The 25,203-nt window shown below is 33.5% G+C and overlaps 1 protein-coding gene across 13 annotated transcripts in view; it reads left to right on the forward strand.

Moving 5' to 3' along the window:
- PPFIA2 (PPFI scaffold protein A2) overlaps positions 1 to 25,203 on the forward strand; it is a 218,903-nt gene that overhangs the window by 136,527 nt on the left and 57,173 nt on the right. For 8 of the 13 annotated variants that reach the window (XR_015728940.1, XR_015728938.1, XR_015728939.1 and 5 more), the window contains 6 exons: positions 9,536 to 9,652; positions 14,800 to 15,021; positions 16,709 to 16,855; positions 18,548 to 18,682; positions 24,459 to 24,545; positions 24,966 to 25,049. Coding sequence is in view for 9 of the 13 variants with exons in the window: in XM_034402808.3 (XP_034258699.1) it covers positions 9,536 to 9,652; positions 14,800 to 15,021; positions 16,709 to 16,855; positions 18,548 to 18,682; positions 24,459 to 24,545; positions 24,966 to 25,049 (792 nt within the window). In the remaining 4 variants the exon portion in view is untranslated. The remainder of the gene's footprint in view (positions 1 to 9,535; positions 9,653 to 14,799; positions 15,022 to 16,708; positions 16,856 to 18,547; positions 18,683 to 24,458; positions 24,546 to 24,965; positions 25,050 to 25,203) is intronic. The other 5 variants (XR_015728941.1, XM_034402810.3, XM_060694643.2 and 2 more) reach the window with 1 other exon arrangement.

Raw genomic sequence — 25,203 nt, forward strand, 5'->3', positions numbered from 1 at the left:
TCCTTGTATTTTTTTATTGCAGATTATGTCATGCTCAAGAATTCAAACTATTTTTAATAAATGTTAAGTAGATTGATGTAACTGTGAATATGAATTACAAACTAATATATTATTGGTCAAGATAACTTTGTTTGAAAATGGACTGAATAATAATAAATAAGTGGCAAGAAAAAATAGAGCAAGTAGATGAATCATGACACCTTGGTAGAATGTTTACTGAACATGAAAAAATGGAGAAATGTACGACATGAAAATGTTTTTAAAAAATGGAACATCAAACAAATCCACTAAGAGATTTTACTTGAATCATAAATGACCAGCTCAAATCACTTTGGACACATTATGTGAAGACTCAGATCTTTTGAGAAGTCCATAAATCTGGGAAATATGGAAGGAAAGGGAAGAAAAAGAGGATGACCAGCAGCAAAGTGGATGGACTCAGTTATAGCAGCAATGGGTAGATAGATACCTAAAGAACCAGACTGGAGAGAAAGACAACTATCTGGACACTAGGAGACAACACTGGATTGCTATATATAACAATCAGTCAAATGCTGGTAGATTGATGGTGAGCAGAATGTAGTTTGTTCTGAGGAATAAATGTTGAAAGTAGAAAATAGCATGCTTCTAGCCAATTTATTGTATCGAAGAACTGGGTTTGTCAGGAGAAAGATAAATGCAAATTAAATGTATAATTCTGAATACTTAGCTCAGTGAGGTGACTCAAGAAAGAACAGGGTAAAATGAATGGGTTCATTAGTTTGATCATTGTATGTCATAAAGAGAATGAACAAGGATCAAATCACAGAACAAGTGTCTGAAGGAAGAATCAATGTATTAAGAGGAAGGGAGATCTGAAAGTAGTGGTTAGTGGAGTGAACAAAATTCTGAAAAACAGGCAGGTGAAAAGTTTAAAGGGCAGAGAAGGAACAAATGAATCGGTGTAAGAACATGGTAGAAGCAAGGATAGTTTGCAAATGTTGAAAGGTATAACTATAGTGAATTGTGTTGTCATAGATTATATTTCTTTTCCCTTTCTCTTATTTTATGCCTTTAATTTCTTTTTTTATTATTATTTATTCCTTTTCTGTACTTGGTATAATGTTGCTTACCTCAGAAAGAAACACCATAATGGTAATGTACTATGGCCTATATACTATATTATACACTATAACTATGTGTATATTGTATATTTGCCATGAGTTGAAGTAATTATGTGTCTTTATAACATACAGGAGTCAAAGGAATAATTTTGACTCTAATGTTTTTTAAAAATGTAAGTTGTTATGTTCAAAATTTTGTATATTTTCTGCAGCATTACTCTCATCCATGAAATAAACTATTGATTAGTTGCCCACCCAGGTAATGCAGCTATCTGGCATCAAGGCTGGGCAATTGATGCAATTATAGGCTTTTAGACAGAGGCTAAAAAGAACTTCATAATTCCAGCACTGAGCTCAGAATTGGTCAGAGAATAAAGAAATAATTGGTCTGTCCCAAACAAGGGAAAAATAAATCCTCCAAAAACAGGCTTATTGATCATAATTCAAGATCATCTCCTTCACTTGTAAAAGAAAAAAGTAGCAACATGTAGGAATTTGCTTAGGTTGCCCATAGAATTGTCCTAGGATCAGTGCAAGAAATGTAACACAGGAGGAAAGCTCTGTTTGAACATTAATTTTCACATGCAGCTTCTTTCCCTAAACAGTCATTTCCTCAAAACACTTCTTTGTTTCTGTAGGGAATAAAGCTATAATAGCAGTCATAGAAATCATTCAGGGGAATTTATCTTGCAGAAAATAGTGCCAACGTTGAACTTAATGCTAATTTATAAATTAACTTTACCAAGATTTGCAAAGCAGTTTTCCAAAAGACAGTTCCTTTTATAAAACAGCTGCATAGAAAATTCTTAATTTAAATTATTTTACTCCATATATTAGTTAGCAAGGATTTTATTGAAGCGTTTTTTGAAACAGGACATTTTCTTTAATGTGTTGAACCATGAAGAATCTTGTTCCAGAATGAGAGTAATATTGTTTTATGATGATGCCATTCCACCCTTGCACACCATCCATGACGCATGGAGGTGGAACTTCACAGATTGGTGATCTTCTGGGATTCACTTAGCCTGGAATGTCTGCTATGAGACATATCCCTTATGACTGACTGCTGGCCTCTGACCCTTCATGACTATTCATGTTGTGGACACTTCTCTTTTATAACTAATTTTTGGAGTGGGAATATCAGCTCCATGTTAGACTAAGGCAGATGTTTTCTAGAAAATCAATATTTCCATTGGTATACAATACTTGTGATTTATTAAACCATTTAGCGGTGAGAAGTGGGAGGAGTCCAGTGGTTTCATTCATTTACCTCAGAAGGAAAGCAAGTCATCCATGAGCATGTCAAAGATTTTTCCACCTTTTATTGTTTTAAAAACAAATAGTAGTATTAAAATTACTAATAATATTTAAACTTCAATTCAATTTTACTATCAAGGCTCTAAGAACCACTTCTTGATTTTTTTTCCCTAGAGAATATTATTCTAGGCTATTCCAAGATAAACATTTTTGAAAATAATTTAAATGTTTCAGAAGATGAGATTGTAAAGCAAAGGTAGGAAACCTTTGCTCTTCAGTTGTTGTTGGAATGAATTCCTATCATCCCTGGCATTTGTAACTCTGTTTAGAGTTGATGGGTTTTGTAATCTAACAAAATCTGAAGGGGTACAGATTCTTCCATTGTTCAACAATTATTCTCCTCTTTCTCTTCGCTTGTGTGTGTGTGTGTGTGTGTGTGTGTGTGTGTGTGTGTGAGAGAGAGAGAGAGAGAGAGAGAGAGAGAGAGAGAGAGAGAGAGAGAGAGAGAGAGTATAGTTTGGGCTATAGCAGTACTATGGCAATCCATATATGGTGGGAATTTTCATTCTACGTTCTTCTATAATATGAACGTTGTATGAAATTATTCCCTTTGCATATGATTGAGTAGCTGTTTGACCAATTATTCTAATTGTTTATTTGTTTTGATGAAAAATTAAATTAGTCATTCTCTTATTAGAAGCTAGCCACTCCCAAGATTACTTTAACATTTCTGGGAAAAGTGCCCTATTAATGAGGAAAGATGCCTGAATCTGGGATTTAAATAGATGTACATTGTCTGGTTTATATATACTGAATATAAGGCTACCTAGAGATATGTCAGGTGGCCTTATGCTTTGTATGCTTCAGTTATCACAATTGACATCCATTGGTCAAACAGGCAAAATTTTAGTAATTTTTTGGTTAAAAATTTGAGGATCAGATGATATTTTGGGGCCTTATTTACAAGATATATAGGATGTATGGATATTTTAAAAATATTACTGCATATACATGTGGATAGACCCTTACATGGATAAACTGAACCCAATTTTGGGGAAGTATTTTGTCCCCTAAAATTCTTGCGCTATCTGCAAACATATATATTATATGAGAAAAAATACAACACAATGCCACAGGGGTATGTATGTATCAGTACTAAAATGCCTATAGTGTTATTGGAATTTCCTGCATGGTGGTATGGAAAGTTTATGTTTCCTTTTAAATTATCTTCCTGAATTTTGTGTCCTCTGGACCTTCAGTATCACTATGCCAAATTCCTAATAATTTAAATTGCTAATTTTAAAATTGTCACACCTCTGGGGATCTGATGTGACTACAGTCTTGTGTTAGGGGACTTAAGCCTCTAAAAATAAATGAAATATAGTAAGGTGTTGATGGCTTAGAGAAGTGTTGATATGTTAAGCAATACTCCAAACATGAACTATATTATTAGGTTCACTCAAGTACTTTTTCACATAATATGATATAAAAAAGCTTTTTGGGTTTAGATATAACACACAGAAACTCTGCAATACAACTTCAGTAAACTAATCTGTCAGACATTGCTTAATAAACACATAACTATTTAAAATACAGCAAATTTGTCTGCTAATGAAAAATTAATGGTTTAGAAATACACAGAGTCTAAACCTAGATACTGAATCAAGTTATACGTTTGACAGTTCTTATAAAGATTTTAGCTTTCCTCTAACAATTTTTTCAGGTAGCACAATAAGAAATATAGAACACTGTATGAGTGTATATTAATGATATTTATTAATGAAATGCCAGAGAAGGCATTTTCTTGCTGGAGTAATTTAAATTAAAGCTTGTTAATTTTTTGCCACATATTCAAATCAATTGTTACAAGTCTTCTTTAAGAAGCTTGGAGAAGTTTTGCCCAAGGCAGATCATGTTAATTAAATTACAAACAGAAATATATCTCGTTATTTTTTCCTTATTGAAACTGACAAGAAATATTATTCCCATTTAAAATACCTCAAATTTCAAAATGTAAACATTAATATCCCATATGTTGTTCATAGATTTTTTTCATGTAAAATATATTCTGTTTCAAGAATTCTTTGACTATATGAAGCTGTTTTGTCCATGGTGCCCCCGACATTTATTTCATTGCAAAGCCTTATCTTCATGTAGAAAAATAAAGAATATGTGAATAGCATTATAGGATTAGTTGCTGTCAGACTTCCAAAGTAAATTAGACAGAAAACATGACTAAATGAGCTAATTCTACTTTATTGTAAGGATACCTTAACAAGATCTAGCAAATCTGAAAGTACAAACTTCCCACTATCGCTTTTGATCCATTAGGGTGGGTCCTTCCTAAGTTTCTTTCTCGGACCATTAAGCCACTGCGGGCTCCTGTCTCTCTTGTCTGATTGTTTCCTAGGCAGCACCTCTTGCCCTCCTCCCACAAGGTCATTCACACATTCCATTACAATAGCAGAGTAAAGATCTGCAACTAAATATGTTCATTTGAATGTGACATATTTGGCCAACAATCCTTGATCCCTTTCACTTGGGCAACAATCCTTGATCCCTTTATCCATATTAAGTAATTCACAGGAGCAGTCAAATCAAATTAGAAGCAAATGGCAATTTCAAAAGCCCTTTGGTACAGTCTTGATAATATGTCTATAGCTTACAAACACTATTTCGAAAATCAAAGTGAGTATGACTTTGAACTTTATGAAATTGAAAATCTATATAAAGAACACAATGTTGTCTCAGTTATTGGCATCTTCAAGATATTAAACACAAGGTGGAGGTCTGACCTAAGACATTTTATTCAGCCTTTATCCTCTATGTAGATGTACTGTGTACTGTACATCTATGAACTACATGCTCTACATCTATGTACAATTATGTAGCAAGCTGAATGAGTGAAGGTGAACAGAATTTGTGGGAGATAAAAAGCAAAATGAAAAAATACAGGAAAGCTACATCTTGATGAAGAACAAGCATAATTATTTTGCCCACAGTAAAAGGCGAATCTGTTAATTGGGAGGAAAGGGAAATTGGGTGTTTTAAAATTAAATCAATTATAAATATTATAAACATCTACTAAAATCTTTTAATTATATTAAAAATCAAATTAAATCATTGTAGCATGTACTAGACAATTTAACTGGAAGCAAATTTCACTCAGTATAATTAGACTGACATAATTTAATGTTTTTTACATATGATTTTAAATATGCTGTAATTAATGAAAAGAGCATTAGTCTATTAAGTGAAGAAGAAGAATAACACTTCTGCTAGAGGAAATAGTAGAGTGCTGGATTTTCCTAATACAAGAAGGCAGGCATCATTTTTGGCCCCTGTGCTTTAAAAAAACAACAACCAATAGATTGCATTCTATATTATGCATATCTATATTATGGCTTTTGTGTTGTTATGTCTCTTTGTACACTGTCCAGAGTCATTCAATGAGGAGATGAGCAGTTTCCAAGTATACAAAATAAATAAAGTAATTTAATTTGTCTTAGCTTATAGAATTTTCTGTTCTGTAAGGTAAATATGTGATTACAGGTTATGAATTGAATGATTTGTTATAATGAATGGCAGAAAAAATGTTAACTATTCATTTGCTAAGAAACATAAAAAGAAAACTGTGAGAAGTAATCTTACAGTATTTCAGAGCCACATTATATATTGTGTTGCATCTTTGTATTTAGATCTCATCACAAATTGTTCTTTCTTTAAAATCTGTTATAGTATTTCATTTTTTGGACTGAGATTATATGTAGAGTTTACTGAAGATTTAACTCATTTTTACATACTTTAGATGAGTGGGTTTATCCACCTGTCTCTTCTTATAGTGCTAAAAGCCATGGTGGAGAAAATAATGAGCTTAAAAATATGAGTTTGCAATTTTTCCCTGCTACTGGCAGTTGATGTTCCCCCAATAAGAGAAAACTTAGTGTAATTAATTAGCAGTAATAGTAATATTTGCCAGATTTGGAGAATATTAACAGGAGTACAGAGTCCAGATCTTGGGAAGTAATTACAAGTAGTCCTCAACTTACAACTATAATTGAGCCCAACATTTGCATTGCTAACCAAGACAGTTATTAAGTGAGTTTTGCCTCATTTTACCACCATTCTTGCTACAATTGTTATGTGAATCACTGCAGTTGTTAAGTTAGTAACATGGTTGTTAAATGAATCTGGCTTCCCCATTGACTTTGCTTGTCAGAAGGTCGCAAAAAGTGATCATATGACCCTACGGCACTTCAACCATCACAAACACATGCCAGTTGCCAAGTATCCGAATTTTGATCACGTCATCATGGGCACCCTGCAAGAGTCGTAAATGTGAAAAACAGCCATAAGTAACTTATTTCAGTGCTGTTATAACATCAAAGGGTCACGAAATTAATGGTTGAAAGTTGAGGACTACCTGTATTGCCTAATCCTGTCCACCATATGTTCTGTATCAAGAATATTAAGAAGTATATAATTTGTATTGTTCCTCAAAATTCACCTACTATTCGTGCTTTTTTAAATGGATAAGAGACGGTCTCCTGTAGTATCTCAAAGGCACCAAAGCATCATCTATAGCCATCGCAGACAGCGTAACACTTAGTGCTATAATTATTGCCTGCAGGGAAAGTTTCTGAATTTTCTCTTCAGGAATCCCTGCTACAATAAGGCAAAATTTGAAAGTATAAACTGGGCTTGAATATCCTGATGTGGCCCAGTTGTGAGTAGGCTGGGCCATGGTCCACAGGTTGGGAACCCCTGACCTACTAGACAAGCAATTGAGTTCTATTCAATTCCTTTACTGATTTTATTGCATCTATATTGCATCTCCCGTTTAGTGCGATTGCTGTTGTAAAAGTCTGAAGCTCTCTTGCACAAAGTCACAATTAAACTGGTTCCACTCCAACAGGTTCATTTTTCCCCTTGTTATTTCACTGTTCTAAAGCCTGGTGATGAAATAAGTCCAATCTTGAAAACATCTCAGCAAGTTAATGTTGTTCTGGTAGCTAAGTGTGGTAACTTTACAGACTTCTGCTACATGATCCCTGGACACTGCAACCGTCATAAATACATGCCAGTTGTCAAGCATCTAAATTTTGATCATGTGACCATGGAGATGCTGAACACACAAGTCTAAAACGACATTGAGAAGTAAAGCAATTTCTGCAGATGGTGAGGGGGCCTACAATCCAAGTTCTAAACTGAAGGAGAAAAGATAGCACTTTTCAGATACTGTATCTAATCTATCATTAGACAGAGAGAGGAGCTACTGACTTTTCTGTTGCCCCAAAGGGCATCTGTAGAATCATTGGTTGAAACTATAGGTAAGAAAATTCAGATTAGGAGAAACTTTTTTACAAAAAGAGCTGCCAGCCAGAATAGATTGCTTTTATTGAGTGTCTTTAAACAGAGATTAGATGACCATCTGTCCAAAATGCTTTAGCTGTTCCTGCACTAAGCAAGGATTGATTTAGATGACTTCTGAGTCTCATTTGAACTCCTTGATTTCATAAGGATATTAAAACTGACAATCAGTTTGGTCTATTAGTAAGGCACTGAACTAGGAGCAGAGAAATACAAGTTCTAGACCTTTCTTGTCCAGCTGGGTAAAAGATTTATCTATGTAGTTGCCAGGAGTCAACACTGACTCAAAAATATGTTTATGTGCAAAATAATATGTATATATACATTATATTTCTCATTGCCGGTTTCTAGGGAACATAACTCAGAATGCTGTTGCATTCATATTGTACTTGCAGGTTCCCTTTTGGTTCCTATGTGAAAACATTCTGATATTGATAAGCCTTGGTCTCATTATTACTCTACTTGTATTCTTAAGTCATAGATGTGAAATAAAACTAACAAAACTAAATTGGCAGATTCTGCAGTCTTATTTAGCTCTGCCACATCAAGTGAGAGACTTTAGCTGAATTTGAGTTTGCAAGAATTTTGAAACAAAGCTTGAGAATGTGTCCAGAATGTGGCCTTCTGTGTTCAAGACATTTATAATTCCTTTCAGCTTGAAATATTTTGTAGACCTCTACATTAAAAAAAAAAATCCCCTGTATTTTGCATGCAAAATGAATATGACCTTTTCCAAGGATTAATTGTTGTGGCAATTTCTATTTTAGAATAAATTGTCAAGCTGTCTGGACCTGGATTCAACTGTAAATCACAGGCCCTGGACTTTAAACATCTTAATTAAATTGAACTTGGCTTTAGTCTCTTGGATAGCCCAGTTAAATAAGAACTTTTTTGCTGATTAGATGAAGCCATATTAAATAGTTGCTTGCCATCTCATCTCCACCACTTGTTGCTTTTTTCCCCTGCCTGTCCCACTTTTCATTGGACTTCTCACAGTGCACTTCATGACATTGAATCCGAAGACTTTGGATTGTGACATAACTGTCATCTTTGCCTTTAAAACCTCTCGCTCTTGATTTAACTTTCACACAAATAACATGTGTTACTGAAATCTGAATTAAATCACATTTAATTCACATTTATAACATAGCAGAAATCTGTCAAATATTAAATATGTTATAAGGCAGTTCCGTTATCTATAATGTTAATTAACTGGGCAGTTGGTTAGATTCTAGTTTAAGAAACGTGCCAAGCACATTAAATCTCCATCTTGTAATGCATCATTTAAGTTGCACTTATTTAAAATTATGCACATTTATGTTCTGAAATACTTACATAAATTGCATTATAACTATAAAATTTAGTATTCTAAGTCCTAAATTCAATGTGCTGGCATATCCTAATTCATGGCTTCACGAATTTTACTGTTCTCATTGCACTGTGTCATAGAATATAATACAATTTAATGTGTTTTTATATCTTTTTGCAATGAGAAAAACATCTGACCCTCTTTATGTTAGTGAATTGTTACCCCAACAGCAAGCTACAAAGGCTACTGTTGAGGAATGCTAGGAATTACTAGATCATCAACTTTTGGAATTCTTGCCACTGTTGTACAACATTCTCATTTCTTTACAATAAAACATCATATATGGAAAGTATAAAAATAGTTCAAATCATGTTTTGTTTACCATTTTTGATCACATCATCTAGTTGTTATATACTAATTTATAAGATATATTGTAAATTTATGGTGTTCACAGTTTGGATTTTACATTAAGAATTTATTCTAAATTCTTTTCTAGATTATAGCTTTACGTGAACAAAATGCACACATTCAAAGAAAAATTACATCAGGAGAGGGTCCACCTGATACAGAGCATATCAAAGGAATGGAGCCTGGACAAAAAATTCATGAAAAGGTATAACTTTTATTTTTTTCTCTTTTTTTTTTTTTAGAGTCGTCAGGGTTTGAAAAACTAAAATCTCTTTATGTTTATTAAGTTATCAAATAGTAGAATTATATATAATAGTATAAATTGCACAGAATAGCTGGAAGCTTGGTAGCATGTACATTTTAGTAGTAGTAGTCCCGTGTTTTCTCGAAAATAAGACCCTGTCTTATATATTTTTGAACCCTGAAATGCTTGGCCTTATTGCCATGTGCTCAAAAGCCCGATTGGGCTTATTATCAGGGGATATCTTATTTTGGGGAAAACATGGTATTAGTAGTAGTAGTAGTAGTAATAGTAGTAGTAGTAGTAGTAGTAGTAGTAGTATTGCTTCAACAAATCTCCTTTATTTTTTAGACAAATATAACATTTTCCTGTTTTTAACTAAGGGAATGGTAAAGCATCAGTGGTGGGATGATACCAGTTTAACAACCGATTCTGTGAGCACGGGCTTCGTGTACGCACATGCACCTAACGTGTTTGTGCGCAGTGTTCAAAATACAGCAATTTGAAACTCAGCTGCTTACCTTCTAAGGCAGCCCCGGTAAGTAGAACAGTGGAGGCATGGAAATCAGCTGTGCCACACAAATCAGCTGAGCCAAAAAGAAGGAAACATAGGACAGGATAGGGTGGGGGCGGGTGGGCAGAGCCAGCTGATTGTCGGAACTATTGGTTCACCCAAACTGGTCTGAACCAGCAGCAGCCCACCACTGTAAAGCATATTTATCCTGCATAAAGCTGAAGAACAGATACAACTGGGGGGGGGGACCTGTTTTGGGAACAGGTTGAGAAATGATGACACATGCACCAGGCTCCGCATTCAATCCATTTTGGATGGACATTGTGATGTTGCATGCATGTAAGAAACAGAGCTTGTATTATGAGACCCATTTCATTGTTCTGATGAAGCCTGTAAATTTTATGAATGCTTCTGGTTGCAATACATTTTTCAGATGATGTGCAGCATTTGACCTTTGAGTGAAATATAATGTATTAATGGCATCAAAACTGAATAAGTTTGAAGCTCAGGCTTTTGAATACCTTGGGATTATTTTCCACTGTACTAGGTCCCACAATAAAACATGCCAAATTCATAGGCCAAAATATGTAAGACACAGTTGCTGTAATCTAGGATTTTTTTCACTTTACAGAGATGCCTATTTTATTCCACTGCGTTTTTTTTTTTTAAAAAAAAGAGCCACAAACCTTAGCACCATTGTTATGCTAAGTCCAATTTGTCACTCCCTAATTATCCCTCTTAGGAACTAAACCAATTAAAGTGCTTCAAGGAAAATTTTCCAGTTGCCAACTGTATCTCCAGCATCAGTTTGAAAGTCAAGGCTGAACTTTTCAAAACAGAGGGAAAGATTTGGATTATAATGTTAAATTATAGATTAAAATGAAATTTGACATCCATAGGTTTGTTTTGCTTATGCTGGTTTCAATTTATAAATTTCCTCTTGGAGACTAGGCTTCAGATGTGTTTTCTCCAGAGGTACCTGTGGCCCTACAGTTGGAATGTGTTGGAGCAAACAACAGAAATGAATTGCCAAATGGATTTGTCACTGCTGTTGTTCTAAATCACTTTAATCTGGATAGAAATAATTGTTCCTTGAAAGCAGTTGCTTATTCAGTATAATAATTCTCAGTTGCAGAAGAACTAGCATATTGGCCAAGTACAATGCCATATGTATGGTGGTTTTATTTGGAACACGTATGAAAGTTCTGTATAATGAGAGTTTGCCCTTGAAGTTCTGAAGAGGTTGAATCAACAGAAAATAATGTCCTAAATTGTACATTCTGTAAAATTAGGCAGCACTTCTTATTGTTCTGATTTTATGATCTTCCCATTGTATCTACAATGTATCTATTTTTTGCTAATTCAGATCTGAAGATAAATAAAAAGATGATCAAATTTTGTCTCATGACCTGTAAGATTAAAGAATAAAAATGTATTGCTGTACCTTAATTGGAACAAAGCAGTCTCCTTAATTCTGAGATAAATTTGCTTTGTAATTTTGAAAAATTAGTCTAATTTTTAGACTAGATTATCATATACTAATTTATATCAACTTGAAAATATGTGTGCAGGATCTGATCATTATTGGATTTTGTTTGATTTGAATATATAAAATAATGTATATCAGATGCAATATTTATCTGAAATCTTAATTAGCATGTCTCATATTGGAAGGCAACATATAAAAAGTTTTTTGTTTAATTTTTCTCATTTGTGTAAGGATGTCAGGCTTTTTGCTGTTAACTGCACAGTCCTTACAATGCTAGCAAACCATAAAACTATCGGGTGTCTGATGCTATTAGGACTTTGGGTTAGAATTCTATTTTTATTTTTGCTACAAGGATGTTATTTCTAAAATTCTACTAGTAATAAAATGTGAAACATTCCATAGATCCGTGGAAGGTTCATAATGTGATTTGATAACCAGGGGATAACATTATTATTTTTTAAAAAAAGTTTCCTTACATAAAACAATTTCTTAAAGGAGACAACAGGCAAAAAAAGGAGAATGCTAACCAGAATCCTGCATTTTCATGTGTCATTTTCAATAAACAGAGATCCCAGTCAGGATCTGAAGACTGGATTGCGTCAGTCGTTTTCCTGCTTCATTTTGTTGCTACTTAGATGAGGCTGCTTAAATGGCTCAAGTAGGAACTGTAGTTCAGCAATGCAGACAGTGCTCGACTTATGAGTGATGTCTTAGAGGCTGTTCAAATTTATGGCAGACAACCCAGTTTCAAAGATCCAATAGCCACCTCCACCATCACCACCCCAGTCCTATGACTGCATGTTAGGCACAACAGGAGCCTGCATTTATGCCCATTTGCAGCATCCCACAATCACATGACTGCATTTTTTAATAGTTTTGCCAAAAACTGGCACTTATTTCCAGTTTTCATTTAAACTGGCTTATAGGAAACCATAGTTTCCCTTAACAATTATAACATTCACTTAAAGAATGCTCAAAACAGGATGTAAAATTGGGTCAGTCACATTGGTGATACATTTTACAGTTGTCTTGATTTGCAACCGTGATGGACAGGCTCCATTATGATTATGAAGACCACTTATATTCAGCACCATTAGTTCCCCTCCACAAGATTAAGTTCTACAAACTGAATCTTTAACACAATCTTTAACGAAGAATAAGCTAGAGATCCACTAGTAAACAAATATACTAAGAAAGAATAAATTTAGAGTTTCATCAGTAAATGGATGTGGTTTCACTCAATTTGACATGTCTTAGCTAATCAAGTTTCTATAAAGGGTTAGTTCAGCATTTGTTACTATAGCTAGAGAATTTTTTAAACACAAACCTGCCATATCTTTGTAAATATATTGTACAAAATTTAGTATAGAATGTTAAATGATATGCTGACAATTGCTAATATCTTGATGAGGTAATGTATTATTTTATATGGCTATTCACAATACCTAATAAACTGCATACTTATGATTTTGAAAATGCCAATATATTAAAGCAAGAAAATACTAGGCAGATTTTTTTTAGTTTAATAAAACTAGTAGCACTTAATCAGGTTATAGTTTTTTAAATGATTAATTAGCTAACATCTTTCCAAATATTCTTCATGTCTGAAATATGCCTTCAGAGAATGTTCCGTTGTCCTTGCAGCAGGAACATACTGATTTCAGTGCACAAGCAAGAAATAGAACAGAATAAAAGAGTTGGAAGGGACCTTGGAGGTCTTCTAGTCCAACCCTCTGCCCAAACAAGAAGCCCTATACCATTTCAGACAAACGCTTATCCAATCTCTTCTTAAAAACCTCCAGGATTGGAGTTTCTGGTTCAAGTAGAACACAAGCTTCAAATCATATAACACTTGTGCATTTCTGACTCATACAAAACCAATTAGGCGTTTGCTAATAATGTCACACTCTTTAGAGAATATATGTTTCTCAGAACACGTTGCTGAGGTTCTCTGAAATTTTTGTATGTCAGGAAGTTCAAGTGTGATTCATTGACTCTGTGGAAATCAGCAGGAGACAAATTATTTAGGTAGCTTTTATGATTTGAATAAAACTGTTAATGTTAGTCATTTATAAATATCAAGAATTGCTGGTTTTGAGCCAAAAAAATAACTGCATGAGTCAATAAGCACATACAGAAGTTGACCAAAATGAGATCCTGCTAGCACAAAGTATTATAATCTTAACATCAGGTAAATATTTATATAGAGGTACCTATTATCTCTTCTGAAGGTTGGAATCCTTTCCCATAAAGCTATTGTTATAATTTCTAAATATATTTATCTCCTATTAGAGCTCAAAGGAATAGAAATACTTAGAATCTTTGAAGCAATCTATATATTTTATAAATAAAGTAGAATTATTCATTCAAGGAATTACTTATAAAAATAAGCTGAATGATATGTAAACTAGGTATCAATTCCAAGGCTTTAAAATTAAAGGTAATATTTTAGTATCACCTATCAGTATTTCACAATAATATTCCTATTATATTAACATTAAATATGTGTTATTTTGCAGTTCCAATGCTTCCATGTTTGAGCAAATGAATTTCACACTAAAAATTAGTTATAATAATAATGTTTATTAGGCATAGTTTGTTTTATCATTTTTTCCAAGGTAAAACATTTTTTTAAAAATAATAATTCAGCTTACCACATACATATATTACAAAATATTTGAAGAGTAAATCAAATGAAAAACAAAACAAAGAAGAAGAAATACAGCATGCACATACAGCCAGTGTAATAAATCTAGCATTATTTAATCAATTAAATGATAAGAGAAAATATTTATATATTCAATTTGTGGAAGAAGGAGGCATGAAAAGAATATAGACTTCTACAAAAATAACTTCGGAAAAAATTCTAAAATTCTAAATTCTTCCAAATGAGTGGCTGATTTTACAGGTTAAATATAGTTTAATGCTCTTAGAGTACTTCTGCGTAGGTACCTAGTCTTTTGTAAGCATAACCAATGCAGAGTTCAGAATTAGTAAGAAAATACAATCTACATATCTATGTAGTTCTGATCCTTATGATCCTTCTTGCTCTGGTTCTTAAATGCATTGCTATCAGTGTTTGATATGTTTGTGGGGTTTTTTGAACAGCGTCTATCAAATGGCTCTATAGACTCAAATGATGAAACTGCTCAGTTGGTAGAACTGCAAGAACTTCTCGAAAAACAAAATTATGAAATGGCACAGATGAAGGATCGCTTGGCTGCCCTGTCTTCCAGAGTTGGAGAGGTGGAGCAAGATGCAGAGACTGCTAGGAAGGACCTCATTAAAACCGAAGAACTAAACAGCAAATATCAGAGAGATATTAGAGAGGTAAATGTCTTTTGGATGTTCATCCGGTCATCTGTTCAAGTTTGAGAATAATTTTATTTAGGGAAATGGAGTTCTTCCACAGCCAATTGGTGAAAAATAAATTTGCCTTTAACATTTAACCATTTAAACATTTAAGTTTAAGATGTTTAATTGTAGGTGAATATTCTGATAGCACTTGTATTTTTGCAACCATGTGTTTTGCTATGACTTACCAGGGAAAATAAAGAGTTTGTTTTATGAAACATCAGAGAGAGAGGGTGGGGAGGGAGGGAGGGAGAGATAGATCTGTGGGTCTGACACAAAATTAATAAACTTGTGATACACTGTAGAAACATAATTTGCAGTGCAGGATTAGTCAAAAAGGGTAGGTTAATCATCAAAAATAGTACTAGCCACTATAAAATTGTTTTTAATACATTGTTTCTGTGATATCTGTTGGCAAAACTAAATGTAAGTTTCTAAATTCTCCTGCTAACTGCTCACTCCAAAATGATAACATGTTGAACAGAACTTTATTTTGTCCTAATTTTGCTAATTTACATTACCATAATGCTCTTTCTTTTTCTATTAAAAATAACGTGATTATTTGCATTTAAAATATCTCTTTAATTTTCATGATTTTCACACTGTGAAGAATTACAATAGGATAGAATGTTGACGAAAAAGCAGGAAACATTCCAAATGTTTATAAAATATAATTGTAGAATATTTATAAAGCATGTTTATAGAAATATAAATTATCTAGAAAAGTAAACTGAATAGATGATTTGAAGAGTTATTTTGCATTTTAAAATATGTCCACATTTGTCAGGAAACAACTTTATTATCATAAGATAATATGAATTTTCCTCATATCCAAATCATGGTTTTGAACTATGAAAAATAGGAAAATAAGATAGAAAAAAACTAATTATCCTTACTAAAGTCCATGGTTTTTTTTGTAAGCCCAGTTTTACAGGCACATTCACCACCAGCTGTTTAGCCCTTTCTTATCTAAATTTCCAGGGCACCCTATTTTTACTTGCATTTTCTGTTAGATAACCAGGATAAATCTATCTCTCTGTATTTTATTGTTCAATTATCAAATAAAATTGGTCTAATAATATTTTATTATTCTAATTTTGTTACATTATGTAACAGCTTCGCCTACAAATGGTGCCAGTACTCGCTGATTTAGGGGTTAACCTTGCTTTATTTATTTTATTGAATGTATTTTTGTTGATCAATGATCAAATAAAGTTTCTGTCTGTCAAAATTATCAATTGTATTTCTTTTTTTCCCCTTTAACTTCGTTATATTAGAAGGATGTATCTGTGCATGTTTACTAATTTTTTGGTCACAATGCATGTAAGAAATGATATAGAGGCAAAAATGACAGAACTAGTCATTTGACAACGTTTTTGTAAATAAAGTCCATTTATAATGAATGGATGCAATAGTAGACAGACAAGCAATATCAGATTAGGATATTCCTTGTCTGCAATATGCAATATTTGGATCTGCATCAGGATCTTAGAATCTGCACTTTTAATAATTTGTCCTTTAGGTTTAATGCTGAACCTGCTTTTCAGTTTGTCTATTTCTAGGTGAGTAAATTTCATTGCAAACTTTTCCCACAGTGTTGAATAGGACATCTATTGCTAGCCACTCCAAAGTTGTATTTTGACCTGCTGCTTATTCTTTCAAGGCTATGGCCCAGAAAGAAGATATGGAAGAAAGAATAACTACCCTGGAGAAACGTTACCTAAGTGCACAGAGGGAATCTACTTCCATACATGACATGAATGACAAACTGGAAAATGAACTTGCAAACAAGGAAGCCATCCTACGTCAGGTTCTGTATTGGGATTCCTGCTACAGCTCAAATGAATTGTAGGAGAAACTATTCAGATAAGCTCCCTCCTCCCCTATTTATTCATTACATTTGTTTTAAATTATGACACACTTGTTTAGATTCATTGATTGATTCATTCATTCATTCATAGATTAAAGTCAGGAATGAATTTGGATTTTCATACAGTCAAGTTGAGAGGCTAACATAAATCATGTGTAGGATTAGACCTTTTTTTAAATAACCTGCTATTGTGAGAAGGTATTGTTTTGGAACTTGTTGGGTTGTAAGACCAGGTATCTGCCAAGTTAGGATGGCAAATCTTTAAGAATATCGTAAGGTATTCCAGAGGCAAACCAAATGAAAAGAGTGGCAGGAACATAGCAGCAAATGTAGACACAGATTAACTGTACAGGTAGTTGTAAGGACTGACAGTATTCTACATCACTATTTTATGCTAATAAACATAACTTAATGGTAAGATACAAAACAATCCAATTTTGATTTAATTAAGAATTAAATCGTAGTAAACACAATTAAACATAAAAAATGTTCACCTTTTCAATGAGACTAGTAAAAACTATGGCAAAGGGATTGCACTTTGCACAAAAAGGAAGAAAAAATAAGGCAGGATATTCTCCTCTTGGTATATGAAAGAGGTAAACTAAACTATTAATTGCACTCCCTGCTACACTTTTTGAACTTTATAATCTGAAAATGGCATTCAATCATGTGAACTTTTATTTAGTTTATTTCTATATAATTATTTACCTTGCTTTACCAATTGCAGTTTAGGAACAAGAAAATACCTGTTCTTAAGCAGCTGGCAAAGAATACTAGCTGAGATATAGAATTGAAGAATAGAAATTAAAGTTTCCAAAACGATGATAATATAGGAAATGGTGGTGTGTATATGTATGTGGAGGGAGGGAGGGAATGAGAGAGAGAGAGAGAGAGAGAGAGAGAGAGAGAGAGAGAGAGAGAGAGAGAGAGAGAGAGAGAGAGAAAGTACATGTGTTGTATAATATATTAAAATTCAGTGTGAGATTTTATTACCCTAATTTGGAATTTCCTTGTACAGTAGATCCATAGGTGCTATTTATAATTTCTTCCTTTTTCCTATCATATTACTAGCATACTTTAGAGAGAGATATAATATTTGGTTGATGTAGGTGGGATAGAATGGCAATGAAAGCTGGGTTAACTTACTAAATTTTCCCACCAAGATATGCCTCTTTTTATTATTATTATTTTTTTAATATTTGAACGATATATTTATTGGAAATAAATAACACCAAAAAAAATTCAGTTTCATTGGGGGCAATTCTGAGAATCAGATTATTATAAAGCATAGACATCTTTTTAGATTTAAATTGGGTTTGTTTTGCTGTATTTCTTTTAATTCCTAAATTGATAGTAAAGAAAACTGCAGCATTCCATTCTGACTTTTCAACTATATTTTAGAGGCATATGATGGGAAAGGATCAGCGGTTTGCACCAGTGTATGCATGTACTATTTGCAGAAGCAGGAGATTTACTTAACCTAGTAACAATTTAATTATACAATGAACCATGTTGGTTTGGGAAAGTTTTAATCTCCAGTTGTTTCTATGAATCTGTATTTTTTTCCCTTATCCTTCCCTCCATTGCCCAGTTCCTAAACTAACCTTTGATCTTACAATTTCTGGATTTCAGATGGAGGAAAAAAACAGGCAGCTGCAAGAACGCCTTGAGTTAGCTGAGCAAAAGCTACAACAAACAATGAGAAAAGCTGAGACTTTGCCAGAGGTGGAGGCAGAATTGGCCCAGAGAATTGCAGCACTGACTAAGGTAATGTAAATTTAAGAATAGGTTAGTATCTGAAAATTGACTTCTTTTAACATTGATTTTTCATCCCTTTCTCCTCCAGCACCGTCAGCAGCAATAAAAGACTTTTGGAATGGACAAGATGATTCTTCTTAATGGCACCGTAAATAAATATTAATTAGACAAAATTACTTGCTTTAGTTTAATTTAATTTAATGGCAGAGGTATTGCTTTGTGTTTCTTTTATGGCTTGATATATTTCTGCCAATATACCAGAGGAATTTATTTTATAATACATTGTATTATAAAAGAATTATGATTAACCCAGTTCAGCTAAACATCATGAAATTTATTTGTCATTGAATTTTCTTCATGATTTTCTACATCACATTGATTCAGCAAAACACAGAGATCACTTTCATTAAAATAAATTTCAAGGTTCATTTTTTTTTTCTTGGCCATACGTGAAGGATTCTGTGTTGCATGAGAGCATTAAGAGCTTGGATAGGACAAGTGTCTGATAAACTATTCCAGTAATATGCAGTCCACATCTCTGGAATTTGCATATCTGCTCCATGGTAAAATGTGCAAGTTGCCAACTTAGTTGTTATGAAAGAACAACTTCTAAAAAGTAAAGGCACACTTGTAAATCCTTTGCAGTTCCTCTTTATTAGCTTTCAAACCAATTTTGGTTTGTACTGTGGAATTTCCTTTACATATCTTATTGTGCCACAATCTTCAGTTTGTCTTCTCAATATTTACGTCCTCAATAAAGATGCAGAGAAATGGTATATTTGATTTCTATAAGTCTATAAAAACATATATGAATGATATTCAGTACAAAGAAAGCCCTTTTCAATTAAAATATTATATTAAAACCTCAGAACAATATCAAATGGTACAAAAATGATTTCTTGTTTCCCTGCTTCCATTTCAAAATATTAATGGATTATTCCTATTTGGTATCTATTCAAATATTTTTCAATTGCTCATGCAACCAATTAATGAGACAATATTTTCCTGCTCTGTTAGGATTTCTGGTAATACACAAAAAAATCATCTAATCTGCAAAGTGATGTGTTGAAAAGGAAACCTCAATACACATGAATGTTTCTACATTATTTTCTACAGAGAGAGTAGATGAATGCTTTTATATATCTTATATATCTTCTAACTGAACAAATGAAGACAAATGCATATATTAATGCTCTATAAAGCAACATTTATTATTCCAATTTAGAGTTCTCTAATTTAGAGTTCTCTACTATGCAGTCAAGTGAAAATAAGTATAAGTTTTGTTTTTCAATGTATAGTTTACCAAATTGGTTCAGCTTTATCTATCTTCTCTACTGTCTCTATGTTGATGAGGAAGGGTAATATTAATATTTGCGGTGATATTACTTAAAAGCTATTTTTGCTGAGCTATAAACATATTAGCTGTTTCCAATCTTTTCAGGTCTGTTGTTCAATAATATTCATGGTTTATATATTTCATTTAGATTTGGTCGGGTAAATTAGATTTGTATGTAGTTTAAATGACTTTAATTGAAGGAGGTGGGGGAAGCTATTATTTCAACCAGCCAATTCAGTGTATGTTCTTTCTTGATATAGAGATTTCAACTCTCAAAACTTCCTAACCAGTTGGAACAACTAAAAGGTGTCTAAGTTAGAGGGTCCCAAATTAGATACCATATTTTTTGGAGTATAAGACGCACGCCCCCCCCAAAAGGGGGTGAAAATGTATGTGCATCATACACCAAATGTAGCCCCGCTCACCCATTGGCCCCCACCCTTTGGCCTCTGCCCCCCAGCAGTTTACCTCCTTGCAGCAAGCAGCAAGAAGAAATGGCTCGTTTCAGCTTCAGCACAGCCTAATTAACACAAGTTGATTGGATCGGCCTCCCGACTCTCAGCTGTTTTGGTCTCAGCTGTTTTTCATGGGCCTCTGCTGCTTGCTGCAAGGAGGTAAATTGCTGGGAGCAAAATTTTTTTTCTTGTGCTAATCAAGTTATGCTGAAAACAAAAATGAAAGTAAAGCAGGCTATTTGCTGTTTGCTGCAATGAGGCAAAATTGCTGGGAGGCAGAGACAGATTTCTTTTTCTTGTTTTCCTCACCAAAAAAGGTAGGTGTGTCTTATAGTCTGGAGCGTCTTATACTCTGAAAAATATGGTAATTACATTATACATGAGATAGCTAAAACTGGTTCAAAATATATATTTAGTAGTTGACCCTTCTACTAAGCAAAGTATCAGAAACACCAAGCAAAAACTCAGCAGAAATCTTCTTTGAACTGTGAGGAGTGGTAGACAATAGTTCTTACAAATACAGCTAAGGCACAGCCTTTAATCTTCCATAATATAATACTTAGTTGGCAGTTTGCTCAGAGATCCAGTATGAGGAAGGTATGTTGGATATGTTTGTCACCTTGAGTTATTTTTTAAAATAATAATGGCAGATTAGAAATAAATAAATAAAGGTTCTGTGGGCAGAGGGACAAATGTTGAGGATAAGGAGCATCAGTCCACTTCATCTAACCCATCCAAATTCAATCACCAAAAAAGGAAGACAGTTTAATGGCTCCATATTAATATCCAATTTTGAGAACCATTGGAAATAAGATCACTTTGTCCTTATTTTCTTTTAATGTCTCTTTAAAGTATATAGTATTAATAACAAGAACTCTGATGAAATGTCATGTTACACCAATTTGTCTGATTAAGCTTTTTTCCAGACTGACTGAATTATTAATTGTTAAGAGAGCCGAAGCCAATGGGCAATTTTAGCTCTGAGTAAGCCTAAAAGTGGGCAGTCTTAACTATGATTTAGTAATAGGACAGTGTGTAGATTATAGGTTTGGTTTGATGTCCTACAAAGTAGTCCAAACAGTTTTGCCCTATGATACACCATTTCATCTAATTAATGGTTACAAATATAAGAGTTTTAGTAATATATAGATTTAATGCTTCATCAATTTTTAATTTCAAAGAACTGAGAATTACATGACTTATATATGACTAAAAAAAAATCCCAATTGATACTGTAGAAGCTACTTTTCTGCGTATGCAGTAAAGGTTTTTGACTAAACCTATAGCCATAATTGATAGGTTATCTTTATGAGATCATTTGGTAAGGACAAAATCTATTTGGTCTGGTCTGGGCAAGAAGTGTAAGAATCATAAATTAAAGCAAGGGTTTCCCAAGACCACGTCACTGAAATTTGGTACCAAAATGGTTGAAGTGCAACATTAGGACTTTTGGAGGGGAAAAGGATAAAAGTTAAGACTGATAATTTGATGTCTTTGAGGAAGGATTTTCAGGATGAGAATGGGAACAGTTTAGTTTTCCAGATGCCTTCTACTCCATTTCATATCTTAACTCCTTCCAAATCCATTAATGTGGCGTAGACTGAATTGACCGATATCAGGGTGATTCTGAGGTATATTGTTGACTCCTAAGGAAAATAACTGAGTCTGATTAGAGTAATGGGAGACAGAAGTGTTTAATACTTTCATGTATAGCTAATCTGTATGCAGAAAAGTTTTTTTACCATTTCATAATAATAGAATTTTAGTTTATCCACTCAGATAAAATGTAGGAAGAATTATGATCTGATAGTACAAAGTATTTTTTCACACAGCACATATAATTGAGGAATTTGCTGTCAGGAGATGTAATAATGGCAGCCAGTTAAGGTACAGTAGTTATCAAAGGGTTCTGAATGTGTCATGGAAGTTGTTTTTTTTTTTTTAATTTGATTTATATGCCGCCCTTCTCCGGAGACTCGGGGCGGCTTACAATGCGCTAAGCAATAGCCTTCATCCTTTTGTATATTTATACAAAGTCAGCTTATTGCCCCCACAACTGGGTCCTCAATTTACCTACCTTAGAAAGGATGGAAGGCTGAGTCAACCTTGAGTCTTGGCGAGATTCGAACCTGCAGTAATTGCAGGCAGCTGGTCTTAATAACAGGGTGCTTTAGACCACTGTACTACCAAGGCTCTTGGTAGTAAGTTTAAACTATCCATGCCAAATAATATTGATATTTACTATCTCCTGAATCATGGAGGAACATGCTTTGCTCAGAAGTAACAGGAAAAGGAGTTAATGTGCCTTGTGGACTTCTCACATATTTTAGTGGGCTACTGTGTGATACATAATGCTAGACTAGAATGTTCTTTGGCATGATTCAGCTGGACTCTTTTTGTATTTCTGTCTTATAATAGTTTTTTTTTTAGATCTGAAATGAGTAATGCAGTTATTGTCTTTGGGGACTGCTGAGGTTTTTTTCTAGGTATTCTAATTACCTTTTCTGGGATACTGGAAGAAAAAGAAAACCTGTAAAATCTTTTTTCTGACAGAACAGTGGAGTCATTTGCCCAGATCATACAGCTTGATTCTAAGATTATTATGTATTTAGAAAGTTTGACCTCTGAGATATGTCCTGTTCTTTGGAAATAATACTTTCTTTATCGTTTGAAAGTTGAGAGTTTAGCTTTGTTTCAGATAAGGCCACTATGTGATAATTTTATCAATTTGATCCTTTTTGTAGTCAACAGAAGGGACTATCAGTGAAGGGTATGAGAACATCCTCCTTATGTTCATGGAATTTTTGGTAATAAAAATGTTTCCCTTTAAATAAAATAGCCATTTTTAAAAAACATAGATTGAAGCAATACATCAGTTTTATGCTTTGCAATGACTATCATTAGTGTCTTCTCTTAATTTTGTGCCATCAGGTTCAAATGCTTCTCACTGGTCATCTCTGATATCTGCCAAAAGCTCAATACAATTTTCTGATTTTAGGACCTGGCATGGATAGTAAAAACAACACTGGCCCTCATACACAGCTGCATTTAGCTGGATAATCACAGATTGCTTTCAAACAATGTACATGTTTTTACAGAAGTGAAAAGAGCTGACTCAAAAGTGCAAATCTAATATTATAAATTTAGGCCACAATCATGTGTTCACGTACCTAGAAATAAACCTGATTGAATTTAATGTGAGATATATTTTAATAGATTCACTTAAAATCGCATTGCTTGCTAAGGTAAAGACAAAACTCACAATACATTTTAGAGTTTTACTGAGTGTTTATAGTCAGCATAGAGTTTACGATAATGTATTTCCCCAGATTGTAGTTTAGTGCACCACAACAAAACGCTGTAGCATATTCAGACATGATCTGTGCTCTTGGTAAAGCAATTAGACATTTGCTTTATATTCATTCCTATTCAGTACTTTTCATTGTAAGAGGACTTTGTTCTTTTACCTAGAAATTCAGTATCATTTAGTTATTTGCTTTTATACCTCAAAGGAAATCTACGTGACATTGTTCTAAAAATGTTTAATCCATTTATTTAATACAATCTGTAACACTGTATACCCTGTTTTCATTATGATTGTAGGATAACCTTCAAAAACACATTCTGGCACTGAGTTATCACGCTCTAATTATGAGTTTACCCAAATTCCAATCAGACCTGGTATTTCTCATAGTTACTTTGAGTACCCCTCTATGGAGGAAGAATAATTCTCATCAGCCAGCCATCACTAACCTGGAATTTCCATACTTAGGTTGTTGGCTTTTTTAGCATTCCATTGTTTTCACTCCATCTGCATCAACTGCCTCATATCACCCTATTGTAAGTGTGGTTTATTCTACATAAATTTTGTCAGTTAAAATATTAAATTTGCAATCACACTTTTCTTTTAAGCATTCTGTGCTGTATTCTGTTCAGTGTGGTGTCTTTAGTTCTGATTTTTCAATTTTGTCCCTCTCCTTTTCCTTGATGTTAGTCTGATCCAACCTCTTCTACCTCATCTGATGATTATCAATATGTTATGGAAGCTAAACTACAAGAAATGATCTCCATACGTAGGAAGGTAGTCCTACAGGACTTTACTTTCTATTGCTAAATAGAATCCATCTGATTTTGTTTTTATATTTTTAAGAACTCTTTTAATTTCTGTTTTTATTTTATTGATAATCAACCATTGTGCAGTTCAATGCTTAAAGAGCTTACAATTTTATGATGGCAGGTTTGTGTTCAAACCATGCACAGTCTGCATGTTACATTTGGCTGATTTCATTGCTCATGAATAACTCCAATGTTTTGCTGGATGCTTGGATGTAACAGGCCTTTGTAGCTGACACATTTCAAGCGATGCTGTTCAGCTGCCTGTTTGAATAAAATTAAGTTTTGCAGTTAGTAGTAGCTTGCTTTATATTTCCTTTTTTGAAAATGACCACTTTGATTTAAAAAGCTATTTAATGTTTCACACCAAATTATATTATTTTTATAGGCAGAAGAAAGACATGGCAATATTGAAGAACGCATGCAGCACCTAGAGGGTCAGTTGGAAGAGAAGAATCAAGAACTTCAAAGGGTATACATGCTTACATTATAGTTTGAATTCAACTGTTTATTCCATGTCACATAAGCCTGTAAAATTATAATAGCAGTCATTGTTATTGTTATTTTTCATGAACCTATAGCTTGGTGCAGTACAATATCAGGATATTGATGGAATAACATACTAC

The sequence above is a fragment of the Pantherophis guttatus genome, chromosome 7 (assembly GCF_059756535.1).
Source record: "Pantherophis guttatus breed Tessera chromosome 7, ASM5975653v1, whole genome shotgun sequence".
NCBI lineage: Eukaryota > Metazoa > Chordata > Lepidosauria > Squamata > Colubridae > Pantherophis > Pantherophis guttatus.